The sequence below is a fragment of the Helianthus annuus genome, chromosome 4 (genome assembly GCF_002127325.2).
Source record: "Helianthus annuus cultivar XRQ/B chromosome 4, HanXRQr2.0-SUNRISE, whole genome shotgun sequence".
NCBI classification, from domain to species: Eukaryota; Viridiplantae; Streptophyta; class Magnoliopsida; order Asterales; family Asteraceae; genus Helianthus; species Helianthus annuus.
The window spans coordinates 97434794-97454133 of NC_035436.2; the positions used below are offsets into that span (position 1 = coordinate 97434794).

General features: G+C 35.3%; 1 protein-coding gene and 1 long non-coding RNA gene across 2 annotated transcripts; both read right to left on the reverse strand.

The window, feature by feature from the left end:
* Window positions 1–2317: 2317 nt before the first annotated feature.
* LOC110933514 lies at window positions 2318–3937 on the reverse strand. The gene has a single exon (XM_022176732.1). It carries the CDS (start codon window positions 3935–3937, stop codon window positions 2318–2320), a length of 1620 nt encoding a protein of 539 aa, XP_022032424.1.
* An 8235-nt stretch (window positions 3938–12172) lies between these two features.
* On the reverse strand, window positions 12173–14863 carry LOC110936631. Its single transcript, XR_002590167.2, has 3 exons — window positions 14712–14863; window positions 13223–13438; window positions 12173–12624 (listed from the first exon to the last, which is right to left on the reverse strand). It is a non-coding gene; the product is annotated as an uncharacterized LOC110936631 (long non-coding RNA).
* Between the last annotated feature and the right edge of the window lie 4477 nt (window positions 14864–19340).

Genomic DNA, 19340 nt, shown 5'->3' on the forward strand with positions numbered 1-19340 from the left:
ATGTCTTCGAGATTGCTCTATTGCTGCATGTTTAGGTCGTTTATCTTTGATCCAAATAACCTTAAAGCAAGTCTTTCTTAGCTAGGGATAAATGTTGACCCATATCACAAATCAACGGAACTGGCACAACCTCTAATATCTCAATTCTTGACCCACATCACCAACCAACAGCAAAGCAGACAAAGTCAATACAAATTAAAGTCAAACATATATATAATTGGGCTAAAAATACTATACCAACTACTAGAAAAAAACACAGTAGACAATTTTATTTGCGCATGAGACCGTACCTGCACTTTACAATACCCATGCTAAAATATGTCCAATTTTAACCCGAGCCCTCATCATCGTTTTCTTCAACATCTACTTCACATTCCATATCGGGCGTAATGTCTATGCCATCTTCACCATCATCCCCAATCCTATGCAAGTTAGGCACATCAAATGTGCAATCATTCGAATAAGGACCAACTTGATCATCAACACTTCCCATGTCAAATACATCTCTTACTTTTACATGTCTCACGACCTCCCAATCTTTGTGCTTGGGATCTGTTATATAGAACACCTTATCAACTTGTGCTGCCAATATAAATGGATCATCCGTTAAATTAGCCCATGTATGTGCCTTGTATGAGAAATTAACCAATGTTAAACCATTATCTATCTTGCAGCCCCTATTGATGTCAACCCAATCACATTTGAATAAAACTACTCGGATTTGACCTGAGTAGTTTAACTCAATAATGTCATTCAATTTACCAAAGTAGTTAGTCACACCATGAACAGGCCTTCTATCTCGACTACTAGCGTAACTTGCACCTTCTACAGTAACAACGACACCACTATTTTGGGTTCTTAGTGATTTCTCTCGTTTTCTTGTGTGAAAACGATAACCCTTAACAAGGTAACCAGAGTATCGTTTCACACTTTTAAGTGGACCACGAGCAAGCCATTTTATCTCTTCCGTTACATCATCCCCTTGCTCTTCTATACGTGCAACCTACAACATGGTTGTTAATAGTCATTACACAAAGATATATCCCAAATAACAAATTATAACATATTTAATATTCATTTCGAAATACCCTTTTCTTGAACCAACCAGCAAACTGTTGGCAGTGAATCTTGTTCATTTCATAATCTGGCATCCGACGAGAACGGTTTTGTCCCTTGATTATGAGTTTGTGATCCCTAAGAAAAATCACATTATCAATTTTTTGTGATAAATGAATGAATAGGAAGAGTATCAAATAACAAGCATGGATTATTACTCTCGAAAAGGTGTAACTAACTCAACATTGAATAATACATAACGATGTGCTTGAGTGAGAGACTTCTCATCAATGTTTGAATTTGAAGATCTCCTTCTTTTGCGAATAGATACGCCCGAATGCAATTTATGACCTATGGCACGACCGGGACAAAGATTGTTGGATTCTTCAGTGTGATTTTGGTGACCCTCATCATCATTCCTAATTGCTCTAGTGAAGACGGTTTCTACTTTTGATAGATACCTAGAGCAAAATGTTATACTTTCCTCAGCTAAATAACCTTCAGCAATTGATCCTTCAGGATGAGCTCTATTATGAACGTATGACTTAAGTTTCAAAAGGTCCCTGTTCATGTCATAATTACAAGTCACTGATCATTTGAAAACTAAAAAATGTAGCAAATAATGAATAAGATATATAGAAATGGTATTTACCTTTCAATAGGGTACATCCACCGAAATGCAACAGGACCTCCAAGCTTAACTTCTGTTGTTAAATGGATCACCAAGTGCACCATTACAGTAAAGAATGAAGGAGGAAATATCTTCTCTAGTTTGCATAAAGTGACAGCAACTTTAGACTCAATAAAATGCAGATCGACTTCAAATAAATCCTTGTAGCAAATGATCTTAAAAAAATTGCATAATTCAATTATAGCCGAGCTTACATGGTCTGGTAAAGTTCCACGTAATGCAATAGGAAAAAATTCTTGCATCAACAAGTGACAATCATAACTCTTCATCCCAATTAGTTTGCACTCATTTAACTGTACACATCGAGAGATATTAGATGAAAATTCATCGGGAGGTTTAATTGACTTAAGGGTTTTTAAAAATTCAGTCTTTTCACCCCGAGTCATTTGATAGCAAGCTTTTGGCATGAAGGTGATATTACTTCTAGGCCGCTTCTTTGGATGCAGTTCCTTTCTTATACCCATTTGTTGCAAGTCAAGTCTTGTTTTATAGTTATCTTTTGACTTTCCTTCTTGTCCCAATAAAGTCCCCACTATGTTGTCACAAACATTCTTTTCAATGTGCATAACATCAAGATTGTGACGCAACAACAAATGCTCCCAATATGGCAACATAAAAAAAAATACTTTTCTTTTTCCATGGACCAGGGACATCCTTGTCGACAAGAAATTCAGTGTTATCTAGTTGTTGTAGAACCTCCTCTCCAGAAGAAGGAACAGGAGCAACTCTAAATTCATGGTGTCCAACAAAGGATATAGTATCTGAACGCCAACGATGGTCAGATGGAAACCACCTTCGATGACACATGTAACAGTACTTTCGTCCGTGACTAAGCCAATTGGAATCGGTATCAAAACTACATACAGGACATGCAAGTGCTCCTTTAGTGCTCCACCCGGACAGATTGGCATAGCCTGGAAAGTCAGATATGGTAGAAATAATAGATGCCTTCAACTGGAAGTATTGTTTCGTTGAGGCATCAAATGTAGAAACTCCATCTTCCCATAACTCCTTCAATTCTTTTATCAAAGGTTGCATATACACATCTATCTTGTTTCCTGGACCATTGGGACCTGGGATGATTAAAGAAAGAATAAAATTTGGTTGCTTCATAACCAACCATGGTGGCAAATTGTAAGGAATAAGAAAAACTGGCCAAGTACTATGTGACGAATTCATTGACCTAAATGGGTTGAAGCCATCACTTGCAAGAGCTAGACGAACATTACGGGGATCACTAGCAAATTCGGAAAACTTTTCATCAAAATCTTTCCAAACTAACGCATCTGCTGGATGCCGCAATTTGCCATCTTTCACACGGTCAATATGATGCCAGTTCATAAGATTAGACGTCTTTGATGACATAAACAATCTTTGAAGTCTAGGTTTTAAAGGAAACCATCTTAATATTTTACAAGCCTTCTTCTTGGGAGGACTCTCTTCATCTTCTGGACTAGCTTCATGAACTTTCCATCTAGAAGATCCATAAAAAGAACAAACTTCATCTTTCTCTTTATCATCCCAGAACAACATGCAACCATTACGACATGTATGGATTTTTTCATATCTTAATCCCAAGCTTGCCATAATTTTCTTCACTTGATGCGTTGTTTTAGGTAACAAATTTCCTTTAGGTAACAAATCCTTCAGAAACTCTAACAACATAGTGAAAGATTTGCTACTCCATCCATTGAGATATTTTAATTGGTACAAACGCACAACACAAGATAACTTGTTGTATTTGCAATTCTGGTACACCTTTTCTTCAGCTTCCTTGACAAGGTCATCAAATTCGCTTCTTCTGGTATTCGTCTCTTCACTATTATTTGAAGCAGTCTCATGCATCTCGACTCCAATTCCACCTTCTGTTTCAAATATATCATCCAACATTTCATGCATTTCATGGCGTAATATCTCCTCTTCCTCGTCATAGGTTGTGGTTGTTGATGCAACCGTTGTGCCTTCTCCATGATATACCCATTTCCAGTATTCAGGTCGGAACCCTGAACATATAAGGTGATGAACAGTTTGTCTACTCTTATATTTCATGTTTAGACAACTTGTACATGGACACTTTATCAACGTCCCATTCACACATGCTCTCTCAAATGCAAAATTTAAGAAGGTCTGCACCCCATTAACAAAAGTTTGACTTGATCTTGGTGCAAGGTACATCCATGATCTGTCCATTACTATTCATAATGAAACATAACAAACTTTGTAAGTATTAATCATATAATCAGGATTCATCTTCTAAATTGCAAATTATTACAATATATAAGAAGATTTTCAAGATTGTTAAAAATCTATTACTAAACTAAACTAGTTGTACGCATAAAAACAAAACATTCATATCAATTTCAAAGCTGATGATATCATGCTTTAGTGACCATTTGTTCGTTACTTAAAACAAACAAACCACTGTGACAAATCAAAGTAAATGGGTCAATATAATGTATCACTGAAGACATGCTCGCCTATAAGTGAACACTCACCCCAAGAGTTCCCAGGTAAGAGTGACTGGTCCGATACTGCGGATTTGTACGAACACTCTAGCCTTAGACAGAAAACTCAGGGTACAGGCATTCACCCTTCCTGTTTGCACGTGTTCACATTATTTAGACCCAAACTTTGACGAGATTTTGAAAAGACCAAAGGCTTAAAAGCCTAAAAACAAATCATCTAAGGATAGATGACTTCTTGTGATGTTTTTGAAAGATTTTGACTCGAGAGAATGAATTGTGTTTTGTTTTTGTTAATCACCTAAGGATAGGTGAAGTGTATTGTTTTAAGACTAAACACAAGATAACTTGTGTTAGGCTCCTAGGAAGGTTATAGTCTAGGTCAAAGCATTACTAATAACCTAATTCCCTATAACCATTGGCTCTGATACCAACTTTTCTGTCACACCCCGACCACGTAAAACAACAAAACGTGGCGGAAACGTTGGGGAGTGTTGTAACAGAATCATTGTTTCATAACCATGGATCAAATAGTTTTGTTTTATTGAATTATTGAACTCAATGTTTTGGTACAATTCTGATAAATACAAATAAATTGTTTCTCAGTTTTAAAGTCGCTAAGGCACAAGTCCATCCTATGTGTAGCATGCATCAACAATCATCACATAGCAGTACCTGAAACATATATGAAAATAGGTACGTCAGCATAAAAATGCCTGTGAGTAACATAGGATTTTGTGTATTAGATTCATGGCTTTGGATAATGTGAGAAAAGGTTTTATGTTTTCAAAATAGCCATGAATCTAATGTAAAAGTTTTGTTTCTAAAAACGTGTCGTTTTGGAAAAAGGTTTATAGTATAAACAAAAATGTACTTTGGTTTTGGAAAGTTTGTATAAATAGTATAACAAAGTATACTTTAGATTTGAAATAGTTAATAGGTAGTATATCAAAATATACTTTAGTAATTTAAAACAATAGATTTGGTAGTATATCTCAAGTATACTTTAGTTTAAGGATAAAAGTATTGGTAGTATATCAAATTATACTTTGGTTTTGAAATAAGCATATCAACTATGCTTTAGTTTAAAAATAGCATATCAACTATGCCTTAGTAGTATATCTAATTATACTTTGGTTTATGAAATAACAAAGTCGGTAGTATATCAAAATATACTTTGGTAAATAGTAGCATATCAAACTATGCTTTGGATACTATATCAAAATATACTTTAGTTTAAAATAACGAAGTTGGTAGTATATCAACTATACTTTGGTAAACAGTAGCATATCAAACTATGCTTTGGTAAATAACAAAGTAGTGTGTTAAAACACATGTTGGATTTTGTACATAGTATATCAAAATATACTTTGGTAGATCACATTTGAGAGTACATCAAACTGTACTTTTGTAGTATATCAACATATACAAAAAGAGTGTGATTTGGTATTCAATCAAGCCTTAGTGTATCAAACTACACTTTAGAGACTATAGAAATACCACGAAGGCAATTTCTATCTGGTTAAAACTTGGTTTCTGACATTCCATACAACAGGAATGGGGTGTCTAGTCCTATAGCGCTATATCATACTACCAATCGGCTGGGTGAATGTATAAAAATGGGTACAATCCAACAATTAGTTTTATAAGTTTTGGAAAATCAGTGTTTAAACCATGGGAAATCGTTTAATTTATCAAAAGTATATGTACTAACCATGTGTAATCATATAGTTTAAAATCAGGAAAATAACAGATAGGCATATATGTTTCACCCCAAAACAATTGAAAAGAATAAAAGAGGGGACTGTGTACTCACTTGAGATTGCGAGTATCCTTGATTAAGTGTCCTAACAAAGCTCGGGAAATCAAGTGGCACCTAGCATGGATCACTATGTTAAACAACCGGATCCTAAATCGGGAGATAGGATAGAATGAAGTTCTATAAATCAAATGAGTATTGCAACTCATATGGTATGATTTAATAGAGCTAGCATTCTGATTCGGAAGTCTACCTAAGTGCTTTTGACCCGTTTCGACCCATTATGGTAGTATAAGCCACTATAATGCGTCGTTTGCGTAAAACTATGTTCGGATGGTTAACTATGTGCTATGTCAAGTCTTACATGCCCAATTATCCCTAAACATGTTACTAAATCAGATTATATGTCAAAAATATGTTCACATAGTCAAAATACGGATTTTAGCTTCAAAAGGGCATTTTGGTCATTTCCTATGGGCATACAAGCTAACTAGCATACGACTAACCAATCCTATGTGATCATAAGGTATAACCTCAGTGGTTATTCCCTATGCAACTATGATCACTAACTAAGCTTGGTCGGATCCTAAAGATCGACCAAACGGGTCGGGTTCGAAAGGCTAAGCGGTTGTTTAGACCGCTTACCTTGCGACCCTAAACAAGCACTAAACTAATAGTGTCGAGTTAAACATGTCAAAACATGTTTAACCTACTGATTTGGTATCAAAACAAAGTGTTTTGATACCCTAAAGTAGTTCCGTTGCAAAATGCGTGCTAAAATGCATTTTGACCGAAACTTTGACTCGACACTACTTCTAGTTAACGTGGTAATCAGCGGTTATAATCACAAAGGATTATAACTATCGTGATTACAATCACGTTGCAAAGTTCAACCGAACTTTGCGTTGACCATTGACTTGGTCAAACTGAAAGTCAAACACTGTTTGACTTTTTAAACTAGTAAGCAATAAAAGAATGAAAGAATGCTTACAATGGGTCCTTGCTATCTTTTCTACAAAGAAGACAAAGTCCCAAATGCTTGAGAGAGCTCCCAAGTCAGATGTAGAGAAGAGAAGAGAGGAATGAGCAAAGAATGAGGAGGTTTGGGTTGCTATTTATAGTAAAGCATGAAGAACAAGATCATAACAAGTGTTTGTGTAACCTCCAAGCAATGATCAAGGCCCTACAATTGTCACAAGCAGGTACAAAGCCTTGGAGGACACTTAAACTTGCTCAACACACCAAGAATTTACCAAAACAGCCCCTGAATTTGCAAACAGTTGCTGAAAATGAGTTTTCTGGTCGCTGGGCAACTCACGCGGCCCGCGTTAGGTATAGGGGCAACCTTACGCGCCCCGCCTGGCCCTCCCAGATCAGCAAAGTTTCAAATTTGGCACATTAGGTCCCTGCATGCATTCGAGTCCATTTTAGGCCTTTTTGACCCCCGTTAAGCCATTTTCAAGGCTCTACAAGGTCAATAAAGTTTAGAGGACTCAAAATATGCTTGGAACACTCTCGGATGTCGGCTCGTTTGGTCGTACGGTCGCGTTGTTCGTTAAATTACGACGAAACTCAAACGGACGCGAAAACGAACCAAATTAAGCGACGAATAGGATTTTTGCATGCCGATCACTAAAATAAAAATATTTTAGCGTGTACAAAAATTTTGGATGTCCAGATGTGTCCAGAACGTAAGATATGCGCGAAAATGCAAACTTACACCGTTTTTGACACTTTTAGTCCCTGTAAGATCATATAAGCATGCCTTCGCACACCGAACCTATCAAAGCTTATTTCTAAGCCATGTTTAGGTTATATATGGTATGTTTAACTTATGATCAAGTTCCGGACTGTACGATACCTTACGAATCGGTATAGTTTCGCAGTTTGACGCAAATATTCCCTGCGATCGAATAAACTTGTTTTTGCCATACCAAACCTTCCGAAACTTATTTCTAAGTTATGTAAAGGTTATTTAAGGTATGTTAAGCCTATTTCACTATTCCGGAGTGTTTGTCGCGTTAAACTGATTACGTTTACGCATCAGTGCGCGTATAACTTTCCAGAAAGCGATTTAAAGCTCGGAATTGAACGAGAATTGATATGTGCAAAAGATACACATATTTATACAAATCCCAAGTATAAAACACAATATTTCATTGACTTGGCATTTGTTTGGTGCTCGTGGTGACACAGGTGTCACAACAAACAACTAGTGATGCTATTTAATTTAATTTGGTTCACTAATTGTACAAAAGCACCTTGAAACCTTCTTTCTGTCAAATTTAAACATATATAGACATATAAAGAACCGTAAACGCACATACACATGTAGGCACTGATCAGTATAGTTTCAGAACTAGTATGGTTTCAGAACTAGTATGGTTTCATAACTGAAGTAATCTAATATTCGTCACAGATACTTGCTAATCAAGCTAGAACAACTAAGAAAATTGAAAGGCCACAGATTGGGTTTTAATTATAACGTGAATAGTATGCACATGTGATCTTTAATCAAATAATAGAGCAGAAGAATCAATGATATATAATTCAAACTAGAAAAAAAAAACACAAACACATATAGATCGTTGCACATGTACACACAATCACACACTAATGATCAATTGAACATAACCGTTTGCTTTTTACCATTTACTGACCTAGGATTGAAGGCGGTTATAGTTGCGATTAAACCAATCGTAACCATTATGGTCGTCCTAGGTATCCCTTCAATTACCAGCGATTGAATCCCTCCAGTGATTGAACAAGTCGTCCAATTCGGTCTTCCCTTTAATCACCGGAGTTAACAATACATATTGCAGTTTGATCTATTGAGGAAGAGGGGAACTGTTTTAAGAATCAGGAGCCCAATTAAAAAGTTAAATTTTAGAGATTTAAATAAATTATATTTACAAATTCCATACTTCCATTTATCAAAATATTAATCTTAATTTCAAATTTTAATTATATACATTCGTTATTGTGTTATTTAATGTCTTGAGTGTTACATAAAAATTTAAAAGTTAAATCATATTTAGAGGGAAACTAAAATAATTTATGCAAAAAAATTATAAATAAATTAAACGGGAAACATATATTTATTTTAAAACTAAAATTATCTCATTGATGGTCCTTTAGGCACCTTGTTGGTTGATTACGATCAATCATATTTGATTAGGTCACTGATTGTGAGCTACAATTAATGATAATTCGAGACCATTGATTGTTGTATTTGGTTATGGTGGTCGATTAGTGCCAATGATATGGTGAATTTGGGCGGTTGACATTCAATTATCGCCATTAAAGGTAAATACAGGTTATGAATGGCCCATTATGGTTTGTTAGGATTTATGGTGGTCGATTATGATTAATGGTCATCAACTACGGTCATTGGTGGTGAATTAGAGTCAATGGTGATCAGTTAAGGCCAATTAAGTCAAACTTATCAACCACAATCAATTGTGGTTCAAATGATAGTTAATTATGTTAAATTATCATAAAAAATAGTGACTAATAGTCATATGATAGTTAATTGTGGTAAATTCTCATAAAAATAGCGACTAATAGAGTAATAGTCATATACGGGTGTATATAGCCCGTTATGACTTCTTATGGATCGTTATGACTTACAATGGACCCATTACGACTCATCAACGTGACCCGTTCTAGCCCGATCATTCCTTGTGGTTTGGTCACTTTAGTACAAAACGCAAACCTTTTGAATCTAGGTCCATATGGTTTCAATTTTGTTGCCATTTTCATTCAAAATCAAAATTTGGTCAGATTTTTCAGTTAACATCCAGCTTTTTTGTCTTTTTCCTCCCTTTTAGTGAAGGGCAAAATGGTCAATTTTTTATATTTTTTATAATAAAACGTTAAAAAACCTTTTTGCCCTTCATTAAAGGGAGAAAAAAGAGAAAAAAAAAACTGGATTAGTGCCAATGATTGTGAATTTGGGCGGTTGATACAGGTTATCGCCATTAAAGGTAAATACAGGTTATCGATGGCCCATTATGGTTGGTTAGGATTTATGGTGGTCGATTATGATTAATGGTCATCAACTAGGGTCATTGGTGGTGAATTAGAGTCAATGGTGATCAGTTAAGGCCAATTAAGTCAAACTTATCAACCACAAATCAATTGTGGTTCAAATGATAATTAATTATGTTAAATTATCATAAAAAATAGTGACTAATAGTCATATGATAGTTAATTGTGGTAAATTCTCATCAAAAATAGCGACTAATAGAGTAATAGTCATATACGGGTGTATATAGCCCGTTATGACTTCTTATGGATCGTTATGACTTACAATGGACCCATTACGACTCATCAACGTGACCCGTTCTAGCCCGATCATTCCTTATGGTTTGGTCACTTTAGTACAAAACGTAAACCTTTTGAATCTAGGTCCACATGGTTTCAATTTTGTTGCCATTTTCATTCAAAATCAAAATTTGGTCAGATTTTTCAGTTAACATCCAGCTTTTTTGTCTTTTTCCTCCCTTTTAGTGAAGGGCAAAATGGTCAATTTTTTTATATTTTTTATAATAAAACGTTAAAAAACCTTTTTGCCCTTCATTAAAGGGAGAAAAAAGAGAAAAAAAACTGGATTAGTGCCAATGATTGTGAATTTGGGCGGTTGATACAGGTTATCGCCATTAAAGGTAAATACAGGTTATGGATGGCCCATTATGGTTGGTTAGGATTTATGGTGGTCGATTATGATTAATGGTCATCAACTAGGGTCATTGGTGGTGAATTAGAGTCAATGGTGATCAGTTAAGGCCAATTAAGTCAAACTTATCAACCACAAATCAATTGTGGTTCAAATGATAATTAATTATGTTAAATTATCATAAAAAATAGTGACTAATAGTCATATGATAGTTAATTGTGGTAAATTCTCATAAAAAATAGCGACTAATAGAGTAGTAGTCATATACGGGTGTATATAGCCCGTTATGACTTCTTATGGATCGTTATGACTTACAATGGACCCATTACGACTCATCAACGTGACCCGTTCTAGCCCGATCATTCCTTGTGGTTTGGTCACTTTAGTACAAAACGCAAACCTTTTGAATCTAGGTCCACATGGTTTCAATTTTGTTGCCATTTTCATTCAAAATCAAAATTTGGTCAGATTTTTCAGTTAACATCCAGCTTTTTTGTCTTTTTCCTCCCTTTTAGTGAAGGGCAAAATGGTCAATTTTTTTTTATATTTTTTATAATAAAACGTTAAAAACCTTTTTGCCCTTCATTAAAGGGAGAAAAAAGAGAAAAAAAAAAAACTGGATTAGTGCCAATGATAGTGAATTTGGGCGGTTGATACAGGTTATCGCCATTAAAGGTAAATACAGGTTATGGATGGCCCATTATGGTTGGTTAGGATTTATGGTGGTCGATTATGATTAATGGTCATCAACTAGGGTCATTGGTGGTGAATTAGAGTCAATGGTGACCGGTTAAGACCAATTAACTCAAACTTATCAACCACATTCAATTGTGAGTAATAGTCATATCATAGTTAATTGTGGTAAATTCTCATAAAAAAATAGTGACTAATAGTCATATACAGGTGTATATAGCCCATTATGACTTCTTATGGATAGTTATGACTTACAATGGACCCATTATGACCCATCAACGCGACCCGTTCTAGCCCGATCATTCCTTGTGGTTTGGTCACTTTTAACACTTTAGTCCAAAACGCAAATCTTTTGAATCTAGGTCCATATGGTTTCAATTTTGTTGCCATTTTCATCCAAAATCAAAATTTGGTCAGATTTTTCAGTTAACATCCAGCTTTTTTGTCTTTTTCCTCTCTTTTAATGAAGGGCAAAATGGTCAATTTTTTAAAATTTTTTATAATAAAACATTAAAAGACCTTTTTGCCCTTCATTAAAGAGAGAAAAAAGACAAAAAACTGGATGTTAACTCAAAAATCTTACCAAAATTTGATTTTGGATGAAAATGACAACAAAATTGAAACCACAGGGACCCGGGTTCAAAAAGTTTAAAGTTTTGAACTAAAATGCCAAAAGTAACCAACCATCAAAGACCATTTTGAAAGTTTACTCTATTCAATATCTTGAGTATTACATAAAAATTTAAAAGTTAAATCGTATTTAGAGAGAAACTAAATTAATTTATGCAAAAAAAAAAAGTTTCTTTATAAATCAATTAAATGGGAAACATATATTTATTTTAAAATTGAAATTAACGTCATTTAAAGTCAATGAGGGTAAGGGGTACCAAACGGGTCGTGTTCAGATGCCTAAAATACCCGATTGCACGACGCATGCAACAGCGTCTTCGGCTGCACGGCGCACGCAGCAGCAGCGGCATGACGCATCCGCAACAGCGGCTTCGGCTGCACGACGTTTGCAAAACCCACCCAACACGATCTGTTTGCCAAGCCTTAATCTATTTTTTTATCTTACCCGCTTGACCCATTAAAAAAAATATATTCAAACAAGGCTACCAACAGAGTGTATAACAAGAACAAAGATTTAATGAATCTTTCTCAATGAAATGACAAAAAGATCACTTAAATGAAGAGCTAACGACCACTCCATTTTAATTGTGCTATGATATTGCTAAGCAGCTGCATTTGGTCTTTAGGTAGTCTTCTTGTTTGCTGCTTCCTTCATCTGCATGTTGTAGGTTTAGATGTTAGAAAAGAAGCAGAAAAAATGATAAACATAAAGTGCACCCGTGCAACCTTCATCAGTTGTCGCGTTTGTAAAAATATAAAAGCTACCCAGAGCTAATTCATGTTAATAAATAGTAAAATCAGAGGAAGAAGTGTATAATGAAATAATAGTTTTTGAAACTTGACAGCATGTTTATTGTTTTTTGGTCATGAAGTTATTTCGTCAGGTCGATAAATTTTATCTACAAGTTTAACCGCCTACTATATATTTTAAAGGATATCTCGCCAAAATTGTATAAGATGGTAAAAGCACTCAACCAGAATTATATTGTTCATACTCAACCATTCAACATGTCTCAGCTAGCCATCTGTAAAAGACTAGTCCGACTCCCCAATCCTATCAAGATTATGGTTAAAGCCGTAGGCCCGTACCCAACCCAACCGGTTTCATGTTTAGCAAATCAAAAGCTTCTGAAAGCAGGGGATAAAAACCTTTACATACAATACATATCGCGATATCATCTCACGATACTTTCATATTTTTTTTTTCAAAAATACACGACCATATTAATGTAACTATAACCATTGTAACTTACTTAAAGCTTTTCAAACTGACCAGCACATCTGCGATCCTCATTCTCTAAAGATGTCACAGCCAGCCCTTCATTCTCATGTTTCTCCCATCCACCCGTATCCGCCATCAAATGGACAAATAATAAGCAACGGATGCCACCATAGAGATGAAAGTCAAAGCTGCCCACCAGCAAACGATAAGCGTTTTTTGCAGATCCTGCAAATCCTGCTGTCCATCTCTAAAACAAAGTTCTTACAATGAATACAGATTGGGAGGCTATATGCCTAAGAAATAGACTTTTAGCGACTTTCAACCAGTAAGATTTGTTCCTCTTTTATCTAAATTTCTTTTATTTGACCCGTGTGAGGTATGACCAACCCAAATCAACCCATTCAGGTGGACATTAACAAAACGTGTGCTTGTTAGACATTATCATGAATCTGACATCAAGCATCAGAGCCATCACATGGCTTTTCACCTGGACAACCAATCCATCTTAAATTGCAAGGCTTGTTCATGTTAGACTAACTTATAGTTTGCACTTGCATGTTAAGGTTTTCCCTTAACATCTTCATATTCTCCAGCATAATCAAATGATAACATAAGCATTATATATATCAATAGAAGGTATTAAAAGTAATAATTTAGCAACAACTCCTAGAAATCCGACGAATTATATATATAGACAATGAGTTTCACAAAGCCCTAGATACTTAAAAAGGGGATTAGCTAAATCAAGTTAATTTTTGTACCAAACACGTACAACCAAGTGTAGCTAGATTATATTGCACATCAAAACAGTACAAACAAATATTATGGCTTAAAAACAATATTAACCTACATTTCTAATCTGATTTGGCTTGTTACATCACAAATTCAAAGCTTTTTTAATTAGAACAACAAATATTTCACACAACTTTAGCAAAAATTAGAATGGAAACAAGAAGCACATCAACATAATTTACAGAATTACAACTGAATATCTGCCAAATTGATGTCAGAAAAATCGTATTCAGACAAGAGCATAACAAGTGTGAAAGACTGATTCAGACACTTCCTTATCCAGTTAATCGGGCAAAATAGCAACAACAGAAACATAATTTTTCAGCTGAACACCCTTCACTGAAAACTCTTATAAAAAATCGCCAACAACATACTAACTTTTCAGCCGAACAAGACCAAACTCTTATCTAAAATCGTATCTATAGTCGCAAATTTTGTGCCCCAGGCTAGGGCTAGGGTTTCGTTCTTTTTTTTTTTTTTATGCCAGTGAAATAACTGATTGTAAACATACGTAAGAAAGATACACAGGAAATTTCAATTGCATATGATGCTAGTTAATAAAATCGGTTCTCAAACCTAACCCTAGCCGTGCCATCCGGTTCAGCCAACATTGAATCAGCCAGATTAGCTGTGAGTTTTGCTTCATGGGTGACATATCTGTTGTTAGAAAAACATTTTGGTGGAGCAATACCGTGAAGAATACAACAAACAGAGAAAGAAAAAGATACCATGTCTTCTACGTGAAACTTGAATGTGAATGAGATTTTGGAGGGAATTAATTGATTTTGGAGGGAGATTTTTCATAAGGATTTTCGTGAAACGTGATTTTGAAGGGAGATGCTAATTGTGTTGTAAAGAGGGAAAACTAGGATAGGGAAAAAAGTTAATAAATTTTATAAAGGGTGGATAAAATAGTAGATTTTAGAAATACTTGGAAATAGTGGCATAATGTAAAATACCATTAAATATCATAGAGAATTTCAATCGCATATGTAAAGTGCCATTAAAATTTTGAAATAGTTCAATGGCATATGTAAAGTGCCATTAAAAGTTTGAAATAGTGGCATAAGGACTAAATTTCACTAAAATTGTGTACTAAGCAAATATGGTATACACAAACTGCCACAAAAACCAAAATTAGTGGCACAAAAGCTAAATGCCATTAGAAGTGTGTGCCATTGAATGGACTTTTTTTTGTAGTGAAATTATATGGATAATTTATTTTTGAGAGACTATTTTATTTTGTTATTTAATGGGTTAAATAACATAATAAAAGTTGTATAAGTCTTACAACATGTGATGTTATAATTTTATAAAAGTTATAAAATTAATGAAGACTTAAATTATTTTATAAAAGAAATTGAATTTTTTAAAAAAATAAACATGTGGGTCGCCCCCAACATGTACTCTTCCCAAGTTGCTTTTGGTCCAATGAGATCACATGCATTTTGCATGGTTAGAGGACTTGTGATTGGGTGGTCTTTCCAAGACCATTTTGGTCCAATAAGCCTTCATGCATTTGCATGTGTAAGATGGCACAAGATTGGTCAATGTGGGTGGCATTCCCTCTCATGCTTTTAATAAGCATTTTGTATGACAAAAAAAAAGTGAAGACTTGTAAAAGCTCTCTAAAAATCGGCCAACATGGGTGCCATCTTAGAGGTTTTCTCAAGTGATTTTCTAGTGCAAGAACTCTCAAAATTCCCTAGATAATTTCGGCCAAGAGTTGGTCTTCATAAGGGTTTTTTTCTAGTGAGTTCATAAGTGTAGAAATCTTAGCTAAACATGAGGTGTTTGTTGGAAGGCTTGAGTTTTACAAGCTTGAGGTCTTATACACTTGAAGGCAACCGTTCAAAAAGCATCATCTTCTTTATATCCTTTACTCCTTGGAAGGTAGTATTCTAAACACCCTATGGTTGTGTTTTATTTTTGATAGCATGCATGTTCGTATATGGATCCGGGGATTGGGTTTTACATATAAAATGGGCTTTATATCTTGTAAGTAACATGTTTTAAATAATTATTTCCGATGCGTTTTTATTTTATATGGATAAAATAACTTTGATAAACATGTGAAAAATCCAACAATGGTATCAGAGCCGCTTATATGAGTACATGCTTCATAGGATATGAAATTTTCGGGTTCCGGTTTGGTTAAACCCTATGACCGAAATTTTTCATCATGGTTCTCCTTTTGTTTTTCAAGATTATTTTCTTACATGCATTAAAATATCTTGAAAAATTATGTCATATGGATGATTTGTTTGTTTGGACAAAAACCCACTTTTTCGGTTTGTCATTCTTGGCCGAAAATGTAGGTTGTAAAAAGGAAACCATTTTTTTTTTTTTGCTTCTTGAATTTTATATATATGTGGATATAGATATTTTTGGTGTTCATAACCTAGCCATGACCTTGTGTGAATATGTTGAATGTTTGTATTTGTGATTTGTATTTAATTATTTCAATGGGTTGTAACAATTATTTATCTTTGTTCTTCCATTTGTAAAATATGTAATTTATTTGTTTTCATTTGGTATGTAAATAAATAGACTAGGTCCATTTTATTTTTACTAGAAAAATATATTAGGATACCTTTTGTAAAAGAAGATGCACACAAAAATTGTGTTTTGGTTTTGGCCAATTTCGGGCCTAAAGAACTTCATAGTTCTTAACAGGAATTTAGTCCAATAACCAAAACACATTTTCGGAGTCCAAAAGAGTTTAGAGCTGAATTTAAAGACATTTTGGAAGCCCAAAGAAAGTGAAGAAATCACAACACAAGAAGAAGACTTGAAGCATTTGGATGCGGGATCAAGTGGGAGTTCAACGACACATTATTTGTGTCTATATTCACCCTTTAGGAAGGACCTTTTGGCACACTTGTTTCGGCCAACAAGTGTTGTCAATAACAGTTGGCTATGGTTATGCACCTATTGTTATGTGTGTTGTGCTTGTGTGGTTGTTTATTTTATTGATATTTGGATATGCATGCTTAACAATTAATAATCAACAACAAGCTTAAAATTGGTTCTTGAAAATCATTAAAAATTGGTTAATAAAAGGTTATTAAAAATTAATGATTTTATAATAAAATGGGTTTTATTAAAAACAACCATGAAAAATTTGTTTTCACAAAAGTACCAAGGATTTGAATGCATGCAAATGTATGGTACATAAAGTTTTCTAAACTAGAATTTTGAAAACTCAAAAATCCCTTTTATAAAACAAGTCAAACACCATCCTTTTATACAACACTCGAATCACTTGGGAACTCTTTTGTGAGATAAAGGTCACCTAACCACATTTGAGGGAACTTGTATACTCGAGGTGGGTTTACCATGTTTGTGGGATAAAGGTCACCTAACCACTTATGTGTATAAACTCACACGTGTGTGTAAGTTGGACGACTTGATTTGGAAACCATGAACTTAGGGTCATCGAAGCATGGGGAACAAAGGTGTTGATGGGATTAAACATGCCAACTAAACATCAAGATGTTTAACCAATCCCATATGGCTAGAAGTTGCAAAGGGTTGCAATTGTCAAACGTTGACTACCTTGTTAATTTAAATAATGGGATAAAGGTCACCTAACCTATATTTAAATGTAACGTTGGATTCTAGATTTTAAATATTAATTATCTATGAGACATAAAAGGGTATTAATGATTAAAATATAATAATATCGAAAATACTAAAATTTGAATCTTATTAAATTTTATTGATGGCCGCTAACAATATTACCCAAACCATCCGTAACCTATCATTGTTAAACGATCATAATCCCGATGAACATCTTATGGAAGATAAGGATGCCTATAACGATTGGATTACGTATATCGAGGATACTATGCAAGCCTCTTGCCTCATGATAGGAACCTTGATTCCCGAGATTCAAAAGGATTTTTTTAACATCATGAACGTATGACATGATTACCCAATTGAAGGAAATGTTCCTACAACAATCATGGGTAGAACGCTTCGAAACGGTTCGAGCGCTTCATGCATGTCGAATGGAGGAATACCAATTGGTCTCATCTTATATCCTTAAGATGAAAAAGCCACATTGATCACCTCGAAAGGCTCAATATGGATAAAAGGGCTTTATCCATTCTGTCACACCCCCAAAATCCACCTGCGGATAACACCCGCTTTGAGGGCGTGACTGACCAGGATCCAGCCACCAATTATACTAAGCATTGGTTCATAGTAAAGTAATTGCTAGTTAAAGTAGTTCAGCAACAACTTAGTTTAAGTTTTATAGTAAGTTTAAACAAAACAGCGGAAGCATAAACCAAATAGTTTTTAGAAGACAATTCATGGTTCAAAATAGTTAACCCAACACACGGGTTTGACGAACACTACACATCCCCAAGCAACAGCTCCTGAGTCACTGGTTACCTGCAAAGCATGCAGTAAGGGGTCAACAATAATGCTGAGTGAGTTCACTAGTTGTCCAGTTTTAGTTTACCAAAAACTTAAGTTGTTTAGATAAAGCATTTATAATCACGTTATGGGGAGCTACCCCATCTGTAAGCTCACTAAACTGTGGATACCGAAACTGTTGACGGAATATAAATATTCGTGCCCCGAGTCAATGTCTATCGTCATTGACCATGTTGCAAGGTCTACTAGTTCACGCCCGATCCCCCCGGTCACGGTGTGAGGTTGTCAAACCTAATAGCGCTATCAACTAATAACCCGTTCGCCCCCGGCGATTAATCGGTATTGTAAGCAGGGACTTAAGGTGATAGAGTTTCGTTTAGTCTGGCTAGTTGTGATTTATAAATAGTATCCAAACGTATCTCCCCCGGAGATAGTAATTACCCATTCTGTTTCCCCCGGAGTAATGGGTCAAAAGTGTTGTTCCCAAAGTTGGTAGTTTGTTCGTGTCCCTCCGCGGGACGCATGCTTTTAGTGTGTGAACTCACCTTGGGTTGCTCGGCAGATTAGGTCGTTTGTCAAATACGTTGGTCACCACGTCCTAACATGGTTACCGGTATAGGTCAGGTTCGGTGTACAAGCATTCACGTAAAAACTTAACACGTATCAAGCATACAAGTAAACAGTGGGTTACTGGGCCGGCCTTATTATTTACGAAATCAAACAGCAACACATAGTCCAGTCAACAGATAGCCCATATTACACATATCGGCCCAATAACCTAAATGGACAGCCCACTCGCAACCAGGCGGTCTCGAGTCGCAACCAGGAGGTCTGGGCTTATCACGTTGTGGTTGCGAGTCGCAACCGCGTGCTCTCGAGTCATCACGCTGTGGTTGCGAGTCGCAATCGTCGTAGTCTCGAGTCGCAATCGTGTGTTTCGAGTAGTCATGCTGTGGTTGCGAGTCGCAACT